The sequence below is a fragment of the Melanostigma gelatinosum genome, assembly GCF_949748355.1.
Source record: "Melanostigma gelatinosum genome assembly, chromosome: 11".
Classification (NCBI taxonomy): domain Eukaryota; kingdom Metazoa; phylum Chordata; class Actinopteri; order Perciformes; family Zoarcidae; genus Melanostigma; species Melanostigma gelatinosum.
Window position 1 is genome coordinate 3,372,807 of NC_136644.1, and position 13,852 is coordinate 3,386,658.

The following is a 13,852-nucleotide window of genomic DNA, read 5'->3' on the forward strand; positions in this document are numbered from 1 at the left end:
CATTCGTGAGCACACTGCTGTTCTAACAAAATCATTTTATGAGCCAATGTTGCAGTCAGCACGCCTTCAGGTATTTCTTTTAGCTTTTATTCGTCTGTCAACCGGCAGGGAACATGAGGTTTCTGTGGTGGGGTTTTTAAGGACAAATAACCCTTCAAACCTTCCTTACGTTCAGAATGCTTGTATGTACACTTGTGGTTCCAGTGTGTGCATTGTTTAAAGTCTTCAGATCACAAATAAACTCACATGAGAAACTACACTTCATCAGTGCTTCATCTTTATTGTCCACTACAATGTACTTCCCCTTGCTTTGTAAATGAAGCAGATGATAGTTTTTTCTATCTGGGTAGACGATATAATCAATAGATCATTGTATCCCTCGTGTAGTTTCACTTCAGATAGTGGTAGTGGAATTCTCCAGCCTCCATCTCATCTCTCTTCTTTATCCTGTCAACTGTTTCCCTGTGTTTTGCTGTTTCTATGTTCATCTTGAACCACTCTTACTCTTCTTCTGTTTCTCGCTCAGACTGAACATCTCCACATCCGGTGATGGTGGTTCAGCATTCGTCACACCTGACCGTCCCCCGCGACCTCTTGAGCTTCTGGTCCCGGAGGCTGTCCTGGCCTTCTTCCTGCTTCTTCTCCTGGTCTGGTTCCTTAACCGTGAGTTCGAGGTCAGCTACCGCCTCCATTACCATGGCAATGTAGAGGCTGAAAAACACCGCTTCAAGATCCAGACGATGCGAGACCAGGCCGAGTGGTTACTAGGCAACATCATCCCCATCCATGTCGCTGACCAGCTCAAGGTTTTTGTAGTTTTTGAAAAAGAAATATCAGAAATATCAGAACAATGCCATATACCTTTGCTTGTTTTGTAATTCTTCTTAGTCTCTTAAGATAAACATTTTAAATTATAAACATTGTAGCATCACTATCATAAATATAAGCCCGTTTTAGAGTTCAAACTATTCCAACACATTTCCTTGTTTCCTCAGGTGACCCAGAGCTACTCCAAGAATCACGACAGTGTGGGCGTGATCTTTGCCAGTATTGTCAACTTCAGTGAGTTCTATGAAGAAAGCTACGAGGGCGGAAAAGAGTGCTACCGTGTTCTCAATGAGCTAATTGGAGACTTTGACGAGCTCCTTCGCAAACCCGAATTCAAAAGCGTGGAAAAGATCAAGACAATCGGGGCCACCTACATGGCCGCGTCTGGACTGAATGTCCGGCAGCTGGCTGAGAATGAGGATGACTGTCCACACGCTCACCTGAGGGCACTTTTCAACTTTGCCCTGGAGATGATGGGCGTCCTGGACGACTTCAACAAGAACATGCTGGGCTTTGGTTTCAAGCTCCGTATTGGGTTTAACCACGGCCCGCTGACAGCGGGGGTCATTGGCACCACTAAGCTGCTCTATGACATCTGGGGGGACACGGTTAACATTGCCAGCCGCATGGACTCCACCGGGGTGGAGTGTCGGGTGCAGGTGAGCGAGGAGAGCCATGCTGTGCTCAGTGCCATGGGCTTAGAGTTTGACTATAGAGGTACAGTTAACGTTAAGGGCAAAGGTCAAATGAGGACCTTTCTGTGCCCCAAAAGTGGGGAAAGTATATATCACGATGGAACGGAGCTGGGCGCCAGCCTCGGACTGCCTTCCATGACATCGGCGCTGAATATGACTTCGGGATCTGTTGCCCAGGCAGCAGCTCTTCCTCCCTCTTCTGCCACTCCTTCTTCCTCCTTTCTTTCCACACTCACTCCTCAACCACAAAGTGCTGTAAGGCCTTCAAGAGCAGGGCCTGAGCCTGTCCAAGCAAAGTCCACCGGGGTGAGGGAAGAGGGATATAGGGACCCTCCGCACCTCCCTGGGCAGTCCGCTGCCACAGACCGTCACCTCCCTCCCCACTCCGAACTGGGCCCAGAGCCCGGTGCCGCGCAAGAGCCCTCCCAGGTGCAGCCTGCTCCTCTCGCACGTCAAGAGGAGGAGGAGGAGGAGGAGGAGGAGGAGGAGGAAGAGGCGGAGGCCAACGAGCTATCAAAACTCAACGAGGAGTTTTATGCTCGTCTCTGATCCCTTCTCTCCTCTTCCTGTGACTTCTGTCCCCCCCGCTGCCCCGGCTGCTGTCTGACTCTCCGGGACCGATTGCAGGTGCAGGATGTCCCTTTAGGCATCGCTGAAGTATCTTCAGCACGGATGGTGTAGAGGGAGTCTGTCACTCTAACGCAAACAGTGGCTGTAAGAATGGCTACTGATGTCCTTGATGGTGATGCGGCCTACGTACCGGGGTGGGTTAGACCTGTGTTGAGCACAGCAGTGTATTGGGGGAGAAGGCTGAAAGGGGTTCAGAGGGAAGGAAGACTGTTGGTGTTGTTCTTGGTGTATTTTCTGATTCATTTTTGTTATGAAGTGCCTTCAGGACTAGAATGGTGAATGAACAAATATAAATTACTGAACAAAGTTTTAACAATGTTTAGACTGCGGAACATGCTGTGGTTTCTTACTCCATGCTTTTATTTTCAATGCAAATATTTCTTTGAGAAAAATAATTATTGTTGTGCCATATCATTTGTTTTAACTTGATCAAAGTCTCGACCTCACTTAAGGGAAAATTATTTTAGATTCTATATCAGGGCCAGTGCAGCATGATGGGCTGAGCAGGGAACTATGGGAGGAATGAGGGAATCACATGACGCAGTGTTAATTGATGTGTTCTGCTTTGACTTGAGGGCTTAATACAGTATTCATTTGTGCTCGAGTCTCGGTAAAAGGAGACATGCAAAGCACGCTGCATAGATTTTAGTTTGTGTAGCAGCTAAATGCACATTTTAAGCACATGTCTTGCGCAGTGTTTTCTCGACCACTTGTATTCGGAAGTTACTAACGTGAAGTGGCCATTCAAATGGCCGCTAATGTCTTTGATGGTAATGTTGAAAGAGCTTTTAAGAACATTGAAAGAGAGTTCTTGTCTGTCACAACGAGTACAATCAAAAGCACAAAATCAAATCAGATAAGGGAATATAGATTGGGACGAAAAGGTGGTTTTAAAAAGTGAGATCGTCACAAAAGCAGGAAGGCACTTTAAATATACTTAAAGTGATACTCCACCCGAGATGTGTCTTTTGAGTATGAAACACAATCCCAACAGTCGGCACTGTTGGATTTTATTTTGTTCGGGGGTATTTTATGTCTTTTTCATCACAGCAAAGAGTAATGATGACTTGAAGAAAATAAGAGGAGAGAGAGAGAGAGGGGATTTCCATTTAAAATCGGACCTAACCCCGAGAGCAGCATGGTGCTCCTGGGCCCTGTGGTTTTTAGGAAATGATTCTCAAACAAGAATAAGCAGGATGGAGTATGTGGGATTGACTCAAAGTGAAAATAAAGAGCCCATTTTTGTTGTAATGAAGGAACATGACACCCAGTGCAACGATGTGGCTCATTGATATGTTTTATTATTAGTTTTTGGTCAACAACGGAGCTCGAAGGCACAGAGGAATATGTCAGACTCGGACTACACAGACGATACTCGTTGATTGTCATCGATTCATTGTTGGTTCTGGTCTTTTTCGTGGAATTTGTTAACCGTAAGAAAAACACACCAGACGTTTGGTGGCCAACCGAGGGGGGAGAGTTTGACACAGATCAACCACAGTTTCTACAGTGCTTTATTTAAAACCTCACACGCAAATTTAGTTCCAGTCGTTGCCTTCATCGCCAGAAGAACAAACAGACGTTGGTCAGTCATCACTATAGATGTATTCAACAGTTAAGTATCGTCTGCCTTTAGCTGTGTGATTTGCTGTTGAAGGGGTTTCACTTCATCCAGTCACAGCCTGTATACGGAGGGGGCCCTCTGCTGTATCAAGATACTTCAATGGTGCCACTTTAATTGAGTGATCTATAGGTGCAGTGCAACCTGAACTAGCTGATTGTTTTGTGGTTCCTAAAAAGTACGACTGTATATTTTTGAGTATCTTGGTTTTCAGAAAGTTTTTTTTATCATGCTGTTTTCATAATGAGGACAGATTATGATTGTATGTTTGAGGAAATGATGCTCGCTGTGCAGGTTTTTATTTTGACAAATTCCATATTTCTTTCTTTTCTTTCTCCTTTTCTTTCAGTCTGAGAACAGCGGGCACCTCTGTAGTTCTCTTTGCTCACTTCATGCTTTTGACTTTACTCCTTCGAGCACTTGTTTCTCCCCTGTACTTTGGGTGTATGTGTGTGAGAGAGATATTTCATTTCTACTCCAAGTCAATAACACAGAAAAGATCCCTGTAGTGTGATGCAAAAATAAATCAATCAACTACATGGCCACTGTTAAACTGTTCTTTTGCTGTTGCTACCTTATCTGTAGCGCAATGTCACACACTTAGTTGCGTTCTTTAAAATGGAGAAAAGAAAGCTCTAGAGACAGAGATGAGGAGGAACCATCCCTAATTATGTAGCCGTCTCCATCCATAGCTTTGTTTACCCCTAGTGCACTCCAATCATACACAACCAGTGCCTTTTGAATTTAGGAATATGTTTAATCAGCGTGTGTGAGCTGTGATTATTTGTATCAAGTAATCGTGATCACATTAGTGGCATGAATGCGTTAACATCCAAAGAAGTTTCTCCAGAAGCTGTCACACTAAATGAAGACACAAACGTAGCCACACGAGATCTGCTCTGTTGACACAAATCCTTGTCATTGCTTTTTCCAACGGCCACATTCATAATTTAATGCATATTCTCAACACGCTCAAGTTTGACAAACCGAATAAACCATACCATGCAAAGTTCTGGAAACAGATGGCAAAATAAGGTTTTTAAGGGAAGTTCTTGTTTTTTTTTCACAGAGAATTTGTCAGATTACCCGTCTGCCTCACGTTGTTGGTTGATTCCGTGGGGATTTTCAGGAAATTTCGCCAAAGCCCGAGTTTGCACAGCAGCGACAGAAACTAGCCAGAGTAGATTTGAGATTCGGGGCTCCACCTGTTGATGGGCACACCATCTCTCCAGTAGCGCACATCTGTACGCACATATGAATACAATATTAAAGTGAACACTGCTGGCTCTGTTATCTGTGATACAGTGGAGGGGGGGGGGGGGGGGGGGCACACTACGTTTTGAGTCTTGACTCTGCACCATACTATCATTCTGTTTTTGTTTCATTTCAATATAATTATTTCTACACTTATGTTGAACAATAAGCATGTACTGCCAACAAAAGGGATTCTTCAAATCGCTGTGCTTTGCTCACTTAAGGATTAAATCACCTTGGATTGTATCCTTCCCTGAAAGTGTATTAATGATGTGGATGACAAGTGTTTTAGTTTTGGCAGAGGGAAAGGAGTGTCTTTAGAGGTCCAGCGCTCCAGTTAAAAAATGCAAAAAAAAACAGCCTTGTACATTGAGAAGTTTATGGCATTCAGTCATCCCTTCTTGTTAAAGAAATGTAAATCTGCTTTGTGACAGAAAAATAAGGGAGAGAGTGTTTTATTAGCACTTGTTAAAATCATCACAACAAAACAGCATCGCCTATCACTCATTTGAATGGTGACAGCTCCACATGTTTTCATTATAAATTCAAACCGTAGTGTTTTAAATTACACTGGGACAAACATTTGACCGTTGTTTGATTTAAAATCTTTGTGTATTTGTGTTATGTTCATGAATGAGATGTATTATACATGTTTTTGTGCACATTACCCATGTATCATTTATCAACACATGATCGCAATCTGTACACATTTGCACAAAGCACTCAGTGTTTGTACATATGCAGTTATTTTATGTCACATATGATTTTTTTTATTTTATACATGTGCATGTGTCCGATTTTTGCCAGAAAACAATGAAAAAGCAACACATATTATCAAATTGGTTCAATGTGTGTCTGTTTGAGTAAGCGTGATTGATATAATTGTATTACTTCTTTTCAGTATGAGAGAAATAAATCTCCAAGCAGAGAACAGTTGAGTGCACTGTGAAATATTAAAAGGAAATGAATTCATCTTAAACCCATAGCCTGATAATCAGACAGAAATTTAAAAACAAAACAAAATTGCAATTCAAAGTAAATCGGAGACATGGGCAGTCGGGGTATATTCACATTGGTGGTTGGCCAAGTTTAGGAAAGACAGTTCTAAACCTGTCAATAATAACCTGTCAGTTCAGTAGATTTGACTAAATATTCATTGCCAGAACTTACATGAGTTAATGATAAAATAACATGCAACACAGAACTTATTTTGAATGTATTAATCTAATAAATAAATATTTTTTTGGAATGTTGGATTTATGTTGAATTCAATATTAATAACTATCATGTACTTTTATTTTTAAATGTATGCTCTGACTCGTGAACTGCTTCTAAATATCTCCGGCGGTGCTGTAGCGCCCCCAGCGGTGCACAGGAGCGGTGTCTTCACGTAGGGCGTGATAGCGGGGCCCCTCCCCCTCCACAGTCGATCTGGAAAAGAAAAAAACTTTTTTGTATTGAAGGAATCAACAGCCGCCATCTTGTCGTGGCTCTGAATTAGGATTTCGGTCCAACACTGGTTTTTACGTAGAAAATCGAGCATCCTTACCGCGATATGACAACGTCCTTCCCCAGAAAACGAAATCTTAACATCGCCTCGGAGACATTTTGTGCGAAAAAACGGGACTAGGATCGGTGGTCGTCGGGCAAAACCCGCTCCGTATATCTGGTTTCCCCTTCAGCGGCGATTCAGCCCCTGACGACGCTCAGCAGCGGTCTTGTTTACCGTGTGGGCAAGCGGAGACCGGAGCGTGACTTTCGAGACGATTTGCAAAAATACTGCATTTTTATGCAATTGTGCATTTTTGTGGAGCTTCGCGGGAATTATTGCATGAAGAAATTTGACGTCACTCAAAATGGGCACTTTGAACATATAGAAATTACGACCTTTCCCCCGGAGCGCAGCGGTCCGCCTGCTTTTATTACACTTGCATTTTGAATTTCGATTTTTTTTTTCATGGGGGATATTTTATTTCGGGGTATTCAACGATAATAATGTGGGTGTTGGGTGTTGGATTATCATGGGGTGAATGGCGGTGGCGAAGCGGGGCGCTATTGCATCTCTTTTGAAGAAGACACTCGCAGAGGAGCAGCTAATGCTAACAGGTAATCTAGCTGCTAGCAGGCAATTAGCTAACGTTAGCTATTAGCCACTTAGCTAACGTTAGCAGGCTGCTAATGTGTTAACCGGGAAACACGTTACCAGGCAGAAAGTAATCATCATCAACTAAAGCAAAACTATCCGGACAAGAGAACAACTATGGCTGAAAACCTGCTGGATGTCGGACCTCCCAACTCTAAGCGGCCGAAGCTGACTTCACCTGCCCTGTCAGCGTCTGATGGACCAGGTAAAGGCCTCAACGCTGTCTGCACAATGTGACATTAAAAATACAAATACATAGTTGGCTTTGCCACGAGAGCATGTTTCTTGAATGTATTGACCAGCCATGCTGCACAATTTAAAGTCACCAGGTCAGCTCGGTGTGTTGTATTTAGTTCCTGTGGTTTTACTGCAGTGTTGTGGTTTGGTTCTGTGGTGAGCGTCAGTTTATGAGGTAAGCTTGCCTTGTGCTAATGCAGTCTAATACAGTCCTTATCACACCTCCACGCGGTTACGACTCGAGACAATATAACAATCCACAAACTAGAGTTTACAAAATGTAAAGTTACACCACACTCGTTTTAACTGTTTCACACGGACAACTGAGTTGTTGGATGTTTGCAAAGAGTATTTCTCTGCGTGACTCTGTTACTACACAGCAGTGAACCACTTTATGTAGTAAGTTGTAACCTTAGTTATCATTTCTGTCAGAGGTCTAATGGCATTATGGAGACACACACCCTGATTCATCACATACCTCAAATGATGCAACGTCTATCTTATGTCAAGATCAGATGCGGTGTCAATTCATGACATACTGCTGCTCATAAAAGAGATACAATGTAGCTCAGCAGAGTTTCATGCTGGATCCTTTTTACAACACCTGTATTTAATCAAGAGAGATTTCATTTTATTGATTGTGTTCAGGTCTGTGTGTAGTGTGACGATAAGACGGTAGTTGCCTCTGAGAGAAGGACAAAAATGGTGAATGGCAGGCGATGTTTGAAACCGGAGCTCATTCAGCTACCAGGTATAAAAACAAGAATCAGCGGAGGCAAAACCCCAGTCATCTCCTGCCACAGCATCCTTAACCTCTATAGGCAAGTCAATGAACCCTCAGACCAACCTGGTTGTGATGGACTACCTGTGATTGTCCAGTAAATATTTAATCTGCTGAACTTTAACACTTCAGGCATGTCATTTTTGTGATATGAAGATATGGTTTTCTGTGACACTCTATTTCTTGGCTGTTAGTTTGTTAGGAATTGATTTCCTCAGTAGCCGCAAACACCAGACTACTCCTGTAGTCTAAACTGTGTTTACTAGACACGGCTGGGGCTAATTTTACAACAGCAGTCATGGGTGGCGGACCTAAAGATGGAAGCAACGCATAGAAGCAATCTGTTAAACCTGCATCAAACAATGTTTAATTGATATTAAAATCACAGAGATCACTGGCACTTAACTTTTACTCTCTCGTTGCTCAGTGTTTTGGTTTTACGGCTTGCAAATTTACTGTATGGTTGAGTGTGAATTGGTCCCATCAAACCCTGTAGGCAACTGTTTCCACTTAAAAACCCTGGCAAATCTATTGTACACACCGTGTCCATCTAAACAACAGACAAAGTAACCCAGGGGTTGTTGAAAACAGCCAAACATCTGTCGCGTAAAAGTTTTCTCAAGTGTCAACATGAATCTAAATAAGTGGTGACGATCGATGTGTCTGCTGCATGTGTAAGTAGTCAATGGTTTTCTAACACATTAACCGTAAACGCATAATATGCCAGTCGTATGACATTCCCTTTAGTGGGCAAAAATAGATTAAAGCAGCTTTAACGTTATGCTGTTTCAAGCCAGTACTAACTTGGCCTGCTGTTGTGAATACCCAAAGGTATATTCAGCAGATATCACTTTCCAAACATAGGTATCTGGAATAAAAAGTCTTATATTTGTGCAGATAAATTATGTTTTGTAATCCCGTTTCAATGAAGTTGTAGAATGTAGATCTGAAGTCGTAGATCGGCAAATGTATCACATCTATCAAATGGCACGTTCTCATCGAGACTACCGTACTTTCCGGACTATAGAGTGCACCGGTATATAGGCCGCACCAGCTGATTTTTAAAAGAAAAAAGAATTTGTACATAGATAAGCCGCAGGTGTCCCCGTTGAACAGCAAGATGCTTTCAACAGTACTAAAGTTGTCTTCTATGAACATCATAACATGTCGCTAGCTTCTAAGCTAATTTTAACATTACGGCCAATGGGGAAATGCTAACCGCGATTAGCATTAGCGAATATATAATATATCTTTGTACATCTTTTCATGCAGACATACTTGCATTACAGACTAAGGTCTCTCAAGGCTACCAAACGAAAAACAATGAGGCAATAACTGTTGTTGCTCATAGCTCTGAATAGCTGTTGTGCTAGCAGCAACTGGCCAAGCCAGTTAGCCGTAAATGCTATTCAGAGCTATGAGCAGAGAAGATCAGCTTTTTCTCAAGTCTGCCAGTGGATCCTAACAGCCCGGAACAGTGTGAAAGAATCCATCATCACCAACGGGTTCTGAAAGGCTGGGATACTATGAGATTAAGGGGACAGCGCAATGAGGAGGACAACACAAGCTCAAGGGCGGATTTGCCCCGGTTCAAGGACCCAAATGCAGACTCGGTTTTTTTTTTTTTTTTTTTTTTTACAGTTCTACAAAACTTGTTCTACAAAACATTTATTTCTCTCACTCAAAAACACGCACACAAAAAAAACTCTTGAACAAGTTTTGTAGAACTGGGGGAAAAAACTGGGAAGAAAAAACGAGTCTGCATTTGGGTCCTTGAACACACCACATCATGAACCGGGGCAAATCCGCCCTTGAGCTTGTGTTGTCCTCCTCATTGCGCTGTCCCCTTAATCTCATAGTATCCCAGCCTTTCAGAACCCATTGGTGATGATGGATTCTTTCACACTGTTCCGGGCTGTTAGGATCCACTGGCAGACTTGAGAAAAAGCTGATCTTCTCTGCTCATAGCTCTGAATAGCATTTACGGCTAACTGGCTTGGCCAGTTGCTGCTAGCACAACAGCTATTCAGAGCTATGAGCAACAACAGTTATTGCCTCATTGCTTTTCGTTTGGTAGCCGTGAGAGACCTTAGTCTGTAATGCAAGTATGTCTGCATGAAAAGATGTACAAAGATATATTATATATTCGCTAATGCTAATCGCGGTTAGCATTTCCCCATTGGCCGTAATGTTAAAATTAGCTTAGAAGATAGCGAGTCGGACATGTACTGTTAAAAGCATCTTGCCGTTCAACCTTTTTTGTTAACAGTCCTAGTGAGAGGTAGGTCAAAGGTACTTTATCCATATTGTAGCGACCCTGTCAGTAACAGCTGGTAGCAGAGGGGTTGCTGGTAGCAACTGTTCTGTGTCGGGAGCTAGTAAATGTTGTGTTAGACCGGAACCGGAAGTTGCGGTTGTTGTGGCGGAGAAAAGCTACGGAAAAATCCGTATATAAAGTGCACCGGACAATAAGCTGACGCCTCAAAGCGTGGGGTAAAAAGTAGCGGCTTATAGTCCGAGCTACCTAATTATAGCAGCTGGTCTACGGGGCTCCATCTGTCCTAAAAGTAATTTCAACTGCTCTGAAATCAGTGTAAACCTTCATAAAGAGAGGATATAAAAATTTTTAATTTTATGGATTAAAACAAATCTTGTCATTAGTAGTTTTATTGATTTATTATAAGATGTATTATGTGTTTAGAGCTAGTGTAAACAGGTCATAGTTCATCTCTTTAATATCTATTTTATATTAATGTGAAAACATCTCCTTCAAACAACTGGATTTATTCAAGTTTCTCACCAACAATACATTTTACGAGACTACATGTGAACACATCATTATTAAGTTATAATTTACATTCGCGCAATACTAATTTTCACCGAACAGAGCCTGAACGCATCATAATGTAACCGAATAGAACCGTCGTTTGTTAGCCATTAGCGGTGCTGCTAACCTCACTCTAAACCTCAATCTAAACACGGCTTGGTTGTTCATGATTTAACATTATCAGAGATCGGCGACGAGAAAAGCTTAAATGCCGACGTCCTGATCGCATATTTTACTGAATATTGGCGGATAGCGAACATCAGTCAAACTTTATTTCACACTGTGATGGTTAACGTTTATCTGTGTAATTAATCCGCGGGTCACATGTGTGCTGAACCGCGAGGGGGGATCAGTCTGGATCATGAATCGACGGTGGAAAGTTACACTACTAAAAGTTACTGTATCTTTCATAATTACATTTGAATCAATCTATAAATGGCTGATAATCTTCAGCTAATGGACCTCTTTTCTCTATCAAAGTTAGGGTGTGTATGGGTTGGGTGAGTGTCTGCATACTCGTGCGAGTGTGCTCAAATCCAGCTAGTAAATATTTGATGCGTGCCTTGCTGAGCTCAACTCCATGTGTCGGTCACGGCCATGTCGGTAGCCCCTTTCACACAGCCTGCTCAAGGTGGGCCTGTGGTGTGTTATTCTGCCTCGCTGTTGTGTATAAAAGGTACGGGGGGACAGAGTTGTTCTGCCGCTGTGTGAAAAGGGAGAACCGGCATGGCGAAATGGGTCTGACGGTTTTGAGACGTGTTATTTGTGTGCCCCAACCAACGGGATATGTAAAAAAATATACCCGACACAGTTGTGCTACACATCACACCTCTTTTGTCACCACTTGCCCCTTCCTTGTGAAGCGTGATGACAACGTCGTCTTGTTTTTTAGCTGGCTTTGTTTGCAGGTTGGACTAATTTGTGTCTGCGTGTTTTTCCTTGTTATGATACAATCTGTTTTCATTCGCCAGTATTGCCATTTTTAGCTGATTCCACATGCAGCAGTCTGCATCTGTGAGTGATGAGTGAGAGTGTTGCTGGGGAAAAAAATGTTGAAATTAGGCTTTGATAAGCATTACATCTCTTGCATTCCCATTTGACCTGACCTCCTCACATTTTGACTTACTCATTCCAACAAATGTGATACTTCACTTTGACATAGTAATTAAGCGGGTATAAAAGGCATATAACCTGGTGCGGATGAGAAGAAAGGGAGTGCTTTGAGGGACATTGAGCTCCTGCCGTTGCTCTGTTGTTCAATGAGGAGGAGGAAAGTATATTAACTATCGCTAGTATCGATGTCCGTTCCTACCACATCTACCGGCATAAAAACAGGAAGTCGGTGGTAAAGTAGTTAAGCGCGCCTCTTGCTTTATTTGATTGGCTGCCTCGGTCAATTGTGATATTGTCGTGCGGTTCGACTCACGCCTGGCGCTGAAAAGTTGAGAATATTTTTTACTTTCATGGGAGTCTAAAAACCGCGGCGCAGGAGAAGAGCGCACCATCCGTTACACCACTAGTTTCAATGATGATATGTCGGTGTGTGTCACGAGCGATGTGAGAAGTACGAGATAAATACAAAGGTGTGTGTGTGTGTGCCTACCTGCATAGTCCAAGTGATTTTACTCACTCGACTTTCTAAGAGAGAGAGAAGAGGAGGGGAGACCAAATCATTGCAAGACATTGGTGTCTTATTTTTCTGGACTGCAGCAAAGCAGTGAGTGACTGTTGAAGTTATGGCATTGGTAGAAGTAAGGGATGAAGTTACACCATCAGTCGGTACTTTTTCAACATGCATAGGTGTTTACGCTGGTGTTGTCATACATGGTTTTTCTTGTTGCACATGTTACACTACCTGTGTTTTGTTGATGCCACAGTTGGATGTCATGGCAGTTAATTATTTTTCCTGCGATTTTGTCTATATCGCAATATGAAAAGAATCTGAGTTTTTTAAAGTTAAGTTTGTCAATCTGGACAACCTTGAAAATGAAATTGTCTCTTGTAAACAATTGTGTGCTTTAGTAAATAATTTAATCATAAACACATTGGTTGTACAGACATGAATGGTGATGACACGGCAAAAACGTAGCCCTGCTCGCTGCACAACTGTCGGCCGGCGGACTGCACTAAGGTCCGCGGTGAGGTCCAGGCGTGGGGCTTGCTAGCTGGAACGTAAACAAAGCCGCTGTGGTTTGCGTGCTGCGTTGCTGACACATTTATCTATGGAGGCAACACTCCAGTGGTCCACAATGACTCACTGAAGCCTGATTTGTGTAAAATGCTTAAACCTGGAGTTTTATCATATATTAGACAAGTAGTGTTGACTAATTCGCGAGTCCATGATCATATGGAAATTCAGTTTTTATTGAGTGAAATCTTCCACGATTCTCAAAAAAAAAAGGAATCTCTACAGCATTTCATCAGATCTCGTTCCCCCACCAAAAGCAGAGGATGGATTACCCTCCCAGCTCTAAGTGGCTGTCTTGTTCTTCGTAGTGTGATACTAAACAGCAAGTGAAAGGCCTGGCGGCCATGCTGCACCTGTCCCTCTAAAGCCAGACACATGGCCTTAGGGCAAGATGACAGACGTCCCCAGTCTGGACTACTGCTGGGGCGGCTTTAGCATGTATTCATAGCCACTAGCTCCCAGACAGGAGCCACAGGGGCTACAACAAAACAAAAAGAAGAGAGCAGTGTGTCGATCAGGCAGTTAGGGAATGAAGAGCATTAAAGTAAGGAGTAATGAGCAAGAAATGGAAGCGAGGAAAGTGGAAAAAAGAGGAAGAGAATCGTAGTACTCCATTTCTGTCTCCCTTCCCCCTCCTTCCATGGTCGG

At 42.7% G+C, this 13,852-nt stretch overlaps 2 protein-coding genes across 10 annotated transcripts in view; both read left to right on the top strand.

Moving 5' to 3' along the window:
- LOC306784468 (adenylate cyclase type 9-like) overlaps window positions 1–6,197 on the top strand; it is a 31,426-nt gene extending 25,229 nt beyond the window's left edge. For all 6 annotated transcript variants that reach the window (XM_079278473.1, XM_079278477.1, XM_079278474.1 and 3 more), the window contains 2 exons: window positions 527–806; window positions 996–6,197. In XM_079278473.1, coding sequence (XP_079134599.1) covers window positions 527–806; window positions 996–2,072 — 1,357 coding nt within the window. In that variant the 3' untranslated portion in view covers window positions 2,073–6,197. The remainder of the gene's footprint in view (window positions 1–526; window positions 807–995) is intronic.
- Window positions 6,198–6,607: 410 nt separating this feature from the next.
- The window catches only part of crebbpa (CREB binding lysine acetyltransferase a), a 33,068-nt gene continuing 25,823 nt past the window's right edge, over window positions 6,608–13,852 (top strand). For all 4 annotated transcript variants that reach the window (XM_079279477.1, XM_079279478.1, XM_079279479.1 and 1 more), the window contains exon 1: window positions 6,608–7,376. In XM_079279477.1, the coding sequence (XP_079135603.1) occupies window positions 7,289–7,376 (88 nt within the window). In that variant the 5' untranslated portion in view covers window positions 6,608–7,288. The remainder of the gene's footprint in view (window positions 7,377–13,852) is intronic.